Below are 9,361 nucleotides of genomic sequence, written 5' to 3' on the forward strand. Positions count from 1 at the left end.
TTCATGCCATTTGTTGTAAAGCATTACGAATTTAAATTACTTAGCAGTACTACTCTAAATATATGAGATCAATATTGGATACATGATAAAGATTTAATGTTACAGTATTTTGGAAGCACATTTTATTGGGTTAAACAATATGTTTGCAGAGCACTTGGTAACACTTTACAGTCAACAAAAGGTAGAAATAAAAAGCAAATTACTTTGATGCATTACAAACAGGTCAGTGTTGCAATGATATGTTTCTTAAACACATCTCCATCTCTGCTGACAACACTGTAATGCTCTGCGGGTGTCTTTACAGGGAAGAAACACACCTTCAGTAATCCACTTGTACACTGTCCAAGCCTACCCTGAAGCACGGTAGCTTTCCTCATCCTCCTACATCTTCTCTCCCGCTGTGTTGGAGGTGATGGTCAGAGGCTTCTCTTCAGTTTCTGCCAAATTGAACCTCTGCAATAGCTCCACTGCAAACAAGGGAACCACCTGACCAACAGGACATTGTGATACACAATTAATATGCTTATGGGGACCTCTGCTGGTTGACATTACTATTGCTGCACGGCGGGCTTTCATGTTCCAAAGTCCTGATTTGACTTTGGAAGGGAAAAGACTTTTCAGCTTGACATAAAATTTAGTTAATATTTACCAGGTGGGGTATTTTAAAAACATACAAGGTGATGACAGCCAATCAGATGCACTGTCACATATCACTGAACTGTAAAAGGAACATAGATTGGATTGGACTGGTATTTATATAGAGTAGCACTTTTTCACTATGAGTCTCATTCATCCAGTGCTTTTATCTAACATTTATGCTCTGATGGATGCACTGGGGGTAACTTGGTGTTTGATACCTTGACCAAGGATGATTCAACACATGGACAGGAGGAGCCATTTGACCACCATTTTAACTCATAGCGTAGAAGATTTATAGAATATGAATCTTAATTTGAAACTGAAAACCGTTTTTTAATTAAATCCCCTGTTTTTATGAGCAAATCAAATAAAAATTAAAAGGATATTTGATATTTTATTTACAACCAGATGCTAAACAGTGACAATGTGTAAGTAAATCTGTAAAGTTTTTCCACCCACCTGAGCCATGATCAGCTTCTTGGTTTTAGGTACATTGGGGTCTGGATATTCCTCTCCAAAGCAGAGCTCAATCTCATAAGAGGGTGTAGGCCCCCTCCCCTGTAGACAGTTCTGGAGACCTGCGCAGATGATAATTGGTATATTCAGATCGATGATAAATACACAACACCTGTTTGCATGGAGGAAAGATTTGTGATGTATGCATGAGCTGCCTTACCATTGAGAAATGTGGGTATATCAAGCAGTTTGAAGGTTTTTTCTCGCTCCAGTTTGTTGGGTTTGTCGGTGTGTTGGGCCATGGGGCCGTTCCAGTACACTCTGCCCTGGCAGAATCTCTTGATAAACACTCCATCTGGGGCCACCCATAATAGAACACCTCTTTCCAGGTGACAAAGAAGGCGATTCATTGCTTCAGCCATAGTGGGTGGCTGGCATACAGAGCCCGGGGAAGGAAAAGAAAGCTGTTGGGCAGTGCAGGGTCCGTAAATCTTCTCATTTCCCAAAGGAACATGTCCCTGCAGGATAAAACACCCATCTGGACTCCTGGTGGTCACTTTCGTCACTATCTGGCCCTGATACACCAACATCACCTGCATACGGAAGTCTTTAAGATAAGAATAAGAATCAGAATACTTTATTAATCCCAGAGGAAATTCTGTGGTCACAGTTGCTCCAAGAAAGCCAGAACAATAACTAGAGTAAACTAAATAATACAACAAATTACAGAGTTACAAAATATAACAAAATAGTTCTATTTTAAAAAATACACACAAAAGATAGTATGTGTTCCAGACCATATGCTGAAAAAGCCAACAACACGTTCACCTGTCTGTGCATAATCCTAAAAATGCTCTTACCTGATATAGCAAGTGTAGGAAAGAAGGCTATAGGTGCAGGGGCCGGGTTTTGATGTTTTTCCACTAACTCACAGTACATGTGCTCCCTCATCAGGTTTTCTAAAGCAGAAAAAACACACATAAAACGACGTTGCTGCTTTTATTTTTAAGCTGAGTAAAATTCTGAGAAGGGTTGGCATATCAAACCATCTGATTGCAACAGACAGTTTTCCCATGTCAACAAACAGTTTGACATAAGAGTGACTATCTTACCAATCCAGTTTGACCAAAAATAAAGAAAAAACTATTTGACAGCAATCTAGCTAACAGTTGTTGATCAACTTCACTGACAAAAAGAAATATGAGACTCCTTCTGGCACTACAAAAAAAAAACTGTTCAAAATGGAATTTAATTCTGTCTAAAGAAGTTTAGAGAATGACTGATTTATGGAGCTTCGTCTTTTTTTTTGCAGCCAGCAGGAACCCCTTCAGCAAAAATATAACTGTGTTAACAGCATCAGTATCCCAATGTAAGCCAGCTTCTCACCCAAATCATATGTTTACCCAATCGGCATCTCACAAACCATTTGGGAACACAGAAAAGGGCCAATATGGGGCCATGGACAACGTATCACTGCAGTCAACTCATATATAGGAAAATGAACAAGCACTCAAATAGCTCAAAGGTGACCAAATGCCATAACAATCTCATGCCCACGTGTGAAACCTAGCAAGGATAAATGCACACTTTTACAAAAAACGTTTGATCTTTGTGGTCATGATTATCCTTAATGGTTCTATAGTGATGTACCAGTTTGTGTATGTAAGTCTTACCTGTTAATATTTTTTCTTCTTTGTCTCCTTGAAAGGATTCTTCTTTATTTGGGGGCTACAAAAAAAGAAACCGAGGTTAGATAAACATTGCATGAGGCTTATACAGTGGGGCAAAAAAGTATTTAGTCAGCCACCGATTGTGCAAGTTCCCCCACTTAAAATGATGACAGAGGTCAGTAATTTGCACCAGAGGTACACTTCAACTGTGAGAGTCAGAATGTGAAAAAAAATCCATGAATTCACATGGTAGGATTTGTAAAGAATTTATTCGTAAATTAGGGTGGAAAATAAGTATTTGGTCACCTCAAACAAGGAAAATCTCTGGCTCTCACAGACCTGTAACGTCTTCTGTAAGAAGGTTTTCTGTCCCCCACTCGTTACCTGTATGAATGGCACCTGTTTGAACTCATCATCTGTATAAAAGACACCTGTCCACAGCCTCAAACAGTCAGACTCCAAACTCCGCCATGGCCAAGACCAAAGAGCTTTCGAAGGACACCAGGAAAAGTATTGTAGACCTGCACCAGACTGGGAAGAGTGAATCTACAATAGGCAAGCAGCTTGGTGTGAAAAAATCAACTGTGGGAGCAATCATCAGAAAATGGAAGACATATAAGACCACTGAAAATCTCCCTCGATCTGGGGCTCCACGCAAGATCTCATCCCGTGGGGTCAAAATGATCATGAGAACGGTGAGCAAAGATCCCAGAACCACACGGGGGGACCTGGTGGATGACCTGCAGAGAGCTGGGACCAAAGTAACAAAGGTCACCATCAGTAACACTCTACAACGGCAGGGAATCAAATCCCGCAGTGCCAGACGTGTTCCGCTGCTGAAGCCAGTGCATGTCCAGGCCCGTCTGAAGTTTGCCAGAGAGCACATGGATGATACAGCAGAGGATTGGGAGAATGTCATGTGGTCAGATGAAACCAAAGTAGAACTTTTTGGTATAAACTCAACTCGTCGTGTTCGGAGGAAGAAGAATACTGAGTTGCATCCCAAGAACACCATACCTACTGTGAAGCATGGGGGTGGAAACATCATGCTATGGGGCTGTTTTTCTGCCAAGGGGACAGGACGACTGATCCGTGTTAAGGACAGAATGAATGGGGCCATGTATCGTGAGATTTTGAGCCAAAACCTCCTTCCATCAGTGAGAACTTTGAAGATGAAACGAGGCTGGGTCTTCCAACATGACAATGATCCAAAACACACCGCCCGGGCAACAAAGGAGTGGCTCCGTAAGAAGCATTTGAAAGTCCTGGAGTGGCCTAGCCAGTCTCCAGACCTCAACCCCATAGAAAATCTGTGGCGGGAGTTGAAAGTCCGTGTTGCTCGGCGACAGCCCCAAAACATCACTGCTCTCGAGAAGATCTGCATGGAGGAATGGGCCAAAATACCAGCTACTGTGTGTGCAAACCTGGTAAAGACCTATAGTAAACGTTTGACCTCTGTTATTGCCAACAAAGGTTATGTTACAAAGTATTGAGTTGTATTTTTGTTATTGACCAAATACTTATTTTCCACCCTGATTTACGAATAAATTCTTTACAAATCCTACCATGTGGATTCATGGATTTTTTTTTCACATTCTGTCTCTCACAGTTGAAGTGTACCTCTGGTGCAAATTACTGACCTCTGTCATCATTTTAAGTGGGGGAACTTGCACAATCGGTGGCTGACTAAATACTTTTTTGCCCCACTGTAAGTAACATTTTTAACATAACAGCAAAAGCTTCTTATTGGAGGTGCACACTGTTGTGTACCGTGGTGAACACATACACATTTAAAGGGGACTTTTTTTTTACATTTTTATCTATTTATATTCATGGATGTTTCTTATATTAAGTTGACCAGCATATGCAGTAGTCATCAGGTTTCAGATTGCTCTAAATTCTTGGTTTCAGACAGTTTGACTGCTCTGTATTATGTCAGTGAAAGCAGATATTTCACTGACTTATCTCAAGCACACAGTTCTGGCTTTGAGCAAAGAACACCTACATGTGTTCTTCACACCTTCTGTTTATGAGGGACAACCAATCAGAAGAAAGTTCACATACAAGGAGATAAGATAAAACAGCTTGCAGAGATAAATTGAGTACCTGTACCAACACCCCGGATTAATTAAATGAGGATTATTTTAAACTCGTAATCATGCAAAGAATATAAATGGAAAGATCCAAAATAGTATAATCGATAACTCTTTAAACTCCGTTCAAAACTCGATTGCAATGAAGTGCCAACAAGAAATAATAGAAGTAATATTCCCATTTAAAAGCAAAGTGATTTTTTCTTCATTTCTTTAGGATTATTACAGTGTGTCCACTGCATAATCCACTATCAGATATTTTGCTAATCCAGGGATTATTGGCTGTATGGGTTAGTTTACCAATTTGTCCAGATAAGCGGGGGTCCCTGGAGACCTCTTGGCATGGTGCATCACTTGATCCTTTATTTGAATAGACTCTGAGAAGAGCAACAAGTAGATAAAGTTAGCACAAATAAAATACTCACATATACTGTACTATATAGTTAAAGCAATACCCTGTAAAGTAAAGATAATTTTTATTTTTAAAAAAAGCTCAAAAACTGTAGATAGATCAAAGATATATATAAGAAACTCTTACACTCGGTTTTTACCTGCTGGCCTGGATTGGCTGTTATCATGTTGGATGCGATAGACCTTGTATGGCTCCGTGATATCTAGCTGGTTGCGTTCAGGGACTTCCTGGAAGTCTGTGCTTTTGTTAAGTGCACAGCGTAGACGAGTCTTCCACATGGTGGGATCAGCTCTGTCCCTGCCCTCCCTATATTTGCCCTTGTACACAGCCCAAGCCTGAATACAAAGATTAAAATATGAGACAATCTATGTTTAGAAGTGGTCGCATGAAAGAAAACTGAATGTAACTCTAAACTTCAACATATTTAAAGCATGTTTTGATGCACTTCATCATCTGCAAGTGTCTGATTAATCTTCTTTTCTATCATTAAATTATTAAAAGTGTGAATTCATCAAACCATCATTGAGGAAAAATTGAAATGAATTGCTTTAAAAACAAGTAGGGATATTTTCAAATAGCAGTTTTAGACTTTTGGGTTTATTATTTCATAAATATGCTTAAAATACTTAAAACCTTCCTTTTTGACAAAGAATATAGTTAGGACTGGATCAGGGGACTCTGAATCCCCCCTTAGTTGCATTGCAATAAGTCTAGGCTACTGGGAGCTTCCCATGATGCACAATTTTTCTTTTTCACCCACCTTTTTTACTCTCTATGTGTTAATACACCACTCTGCAATTAATCATGAGTTATTATTAACCTCTGGCATTCTTCCACAGCGTGTCTTTCCGATCTTCTTCCCCTGATCCCCAACCCATCGCAGCAGATGGCCATCCCTCCCTTAACCGGGGTAAGCTGGAGGTTTCTTCCTGTTGAAAGGAAGTTTTTCCTTTCCACTGTTGCCAGAGCTCTTGCTCATAGGAGGGCTTGGATTGTTGCAATTTTCTCTCTCTCTCTAACTTACAATATAAAGCACCTTGAGGCAACTGCTGTTGTGATTTGGTGCTATATAAATAAATTTGAGTTGACTTGCATTAATAAAGTGATAAACCAAACATCTATTGAAACAGATATAAAATAATTATTTATGTGCTATAAATACGTAAATAAAAATATATTGTTTACCACATACTTTCAGATGAATAAATCCAGTGAAGTCACCGTTATCTTATATAGTCTAGTTATTATAGCTTTGTATTAATATCGTTTTTTCTTTTTCATTATGTTTTCAGCTTTTGCTTTTAAATCTGTTCAGTTTCATTTTGTTTCCAAAGCTGAGTTTCAGTTTTTAATTTTTGAAAATTGTGAGTTTTTGTTTACTTTGTGTTACAAACACTGTTAGTTTATTGAGATTTTAACATGGATATTTTGTATTACAAAATGGTTCAACACAAACTTTTACTGAATATTTGTATTTTAGTGAGAAACTAGGTTTCGTTTCTTGGTTTTTTCTCTTTCTTGAAAATTATGTTTTAGTTTTATTCAGTGATTTTTTTTAATTGTTTTTTCCAGTTATTTATTTTATACCTAGTTCTAGTTTATATAACCTTAGTCCATATCGCCTCTGTTCAGTCAAACTTGGCTGCCTCCTAGTGACCATTAAAAAGCACTTTGCTGTGTTGGCCAGGCCTAATAGTGGCCTGGCCAACACAGCAAAGTAACGGATTTTATCAGTAGACTAATTTTTTTCTCTCACATAGTTAAAGTTAAATAAATAAAAAAAATAATTTAAAAAAACACTTCCTAACAAAGACTTGCAGTTCATTAATGCGACCATCTGCAACCGTCCAACAATCTGGCGAAAATAAACACCCTCCACTTCTAATGTTCAGTGAAATGAATCTTTTCTCATTTCCTTTGCATCTGCTATGGTTTAAGTTCTTATGACAATAAACCAGTGCAGGAAATAAGGGTATCGTCCAAATTACTTCAACGCAATGGCAAATTGGGATCCGATTATTTATGCAGTTTAAAACACCCCCAAACAGTATTTTCGGCAAATTTTACGTTTACATTTTTGGAAAATAAAAGTTTAGAAAATGTTGACCTTGAACAACGCCGCATCTTCCGTCTGTTTGTAGTCCTTCTTGGCTGCGTGCTTCCACGGTATCCTGAACATAGTTTTGTTCTCATCCTCCCAGCAAAGTCCTTCATATTCCCCACTCTCTATCTGGACTATGAGCCACTCTTTCAGGTGCAACTTAGCCCCGTCATCCATCTTCAGAACATACTGTGTCTTAGAAGAACAAAATTCCACTTTCAAATGTCAGAGACATGTGCACAGTTGACCCAGCACAGTTTAATCACGTTCCCACCTTGCAAACTGGAAAAATACCAGTATTTTTTATCTCGCTGCCGTCCGAGCTTCTTATGTGATGTTAAGTACGGCACAATAGACCAAAAACAGACTAAAAGTTTATCAATTTAACACAAACGGATCTCACCGCAAGCTTAAATGAAGAAGTCGCAACTAAAATTAAGTGGGCTCTTGGAAGCGAAAGCGAAAGCTTTAACTCATTTGATACTTTCGGTTTCCCCCCTCGCTTGCAGAGCTGCCACGAAGGTAGATTCGTTTCAAAGGAAGGTGAATGAAAGAGAGTGAATTCACTGTGCCACGCGGACGGCATTCAGGAAAAGACTTAAATGTAAAACTGTAAAAATTTAAAACCGCTTTTTGAAGTCAATATGTAGTCACCGTTTAAAGTAAACTATTTAAATATGCATTTGATCACAAAACTCCAACCAAGGACACATTATTGTGTAAAAACAGCTAACTAGAACCAGAAAACTACTAAAAAAAGTTACAGGTGTTCATTAATTAGCTGGGAGAATCTGAATGAGCACTTGTGTAGAACCGAGTCTAAATGGGGAATGAACACAGACACAGCTGTGTCTTTCATGGTTTTAAAACACATTACATTGGAAATACACTCCAACCTTACTCATAACCGCCCATGAAGCCCAGTCGGACCTCTAAGCCTTCCTTTTATCCCTATAAAAAGTCGCCACAATGTGACTGTATAAACGGATTTAGGTCCTCACAACATGAGTAATAACCACACACACACACACACACACACACACACACACACACACACACACACACACACACAGATACTAACAAACACTTGTACCCGTCATACCGAAACGTTCTTGTGAAAATGAAAGCATGTGGGCGTAAGGATTTTTTTTCTTTTCACCAGAAGCTCCTCCTCTATTATGTGGGGTTTAATGCTCCTTACTTAAGACCGATATTATTTCACATCGGGTAACGACACTGAGTGGGCGGAGACTAAAAATTCAAAGTTCACTTGGATGAAAGGTGAGGTGCGTAGGTGTTTTAAAGAAGACTTTTGGCACCGTTTTGCAAACGCACTGTTTAGTTTGCCCAGCAGGGGGTACTGTAAACCTTGGTTAATGCCTGTTCCGACAACGTGAACTTCGAGTGAACCTGATCAACCAAACGATTGTGCCATAGTAAATTAATATGACTATGGTCTATAAAGATGGGTATATGAAAAGCAGTTATAATGCCTAGAGCTAAGACACTAAAGTTCTATCAGTAAGAGGATCTAATCTGTTGTGAATCATTTGTGGACTTATGATCTTGGTGAGATTTAATTCACAAGAATTTGTTCATATGGGAGCGAAGCAGGATTAAAAGTGTCACATTTTTATGTTAAAAAAAGTTCAGCACAATACTTCCCCCTTTGTAAGAGCAGATATGAAGTGCAGTGTTGTAGAAGTGGCTCTGAAACCATGTGATGATGTGACCTTGACACAGAATGTCTTCCGAGGAATGATATGAGATGTTTATTAACTAATATATATATATAATTCAGGATCCTGGCAAGACAGGACAGTTTGAAAATTGGTTGACAGTTATTAAGCTAAGCATAGCAGAGGGGAGGGGGGTAACACTTACCTGCCACTTCATTAGGTATACATGTTCAGTTGGTCATTAACACAAATATCTAAGTGCATTTCAGCATTAAGTTCAGCTGAAGTTCAAAATAAGCAGCAGAATGAGG

General features: G+C 38.9%; 1 protein-coding gene across 4 annotated transcripts; it reads right to left on the bottom strand.

Moving 5' to 3' along the window:
* Positions 1-107: 107 nt before the first annotated feature.
* On the bottom strand, positions 108-8,547 carry irf10 (interferon regulatory factor 10). 4 transcript variants are annotated; one of them, XM_082519035.1, is made up of 9 exons: positions 8,474-8,547; positions 7,378-7,566; positions 5,410-5,605; positions 5,159-5,235; positions 2,769-2,823; positions 1,956-2,054; positions 1,316-1,702; positions 1,099-1,217; positions 108-486 (listed from the first exon to the last, which is right to left on the bottom strand). In XM_082519035.1, the coding sequence occupies exons 2-9, from the start codon at positions 7,546-7,548 to the stop codon at positions 382-384; spliced, it is 1,209 nt and encodes a 402-aa protein (XP_082375161.1). In that variant the 5' UTR covers positions 7,549-7,566; positions 8,474-8,547; the 3' UTR covers positions 108-381. The 4 variants fall into 4 exon arrangements, with proteins under 4 accessions (XP_082375161.1, XP_082375160.1, XP_082375158.1 ...); XM_082519034.1 differs by having other exon boundaries at positions 8,453-8,475; XM_082519032.1 differs by lacking the exon at positions 8,474-8,547 and adding an exon at positions 8,268-8,407.
* Between the last annotated feature and the right edge of the window lie 814 nt (positions 8,548-9,361).

This window comes from Aulonocara stuartgranti (assembly GCF_965226115.1).
Source record: "Aulonocara stuartgranti genome assembly, chromosome: 20".
In the NCBI taxonomy this organism is placed as follows: domain Eukaryota; kingdom Metazoa; phylum Chordata; class Actinopteri; order Cichliformes; family Cichlidae; genus Aulonocara; species Aulonocara stuartgranti.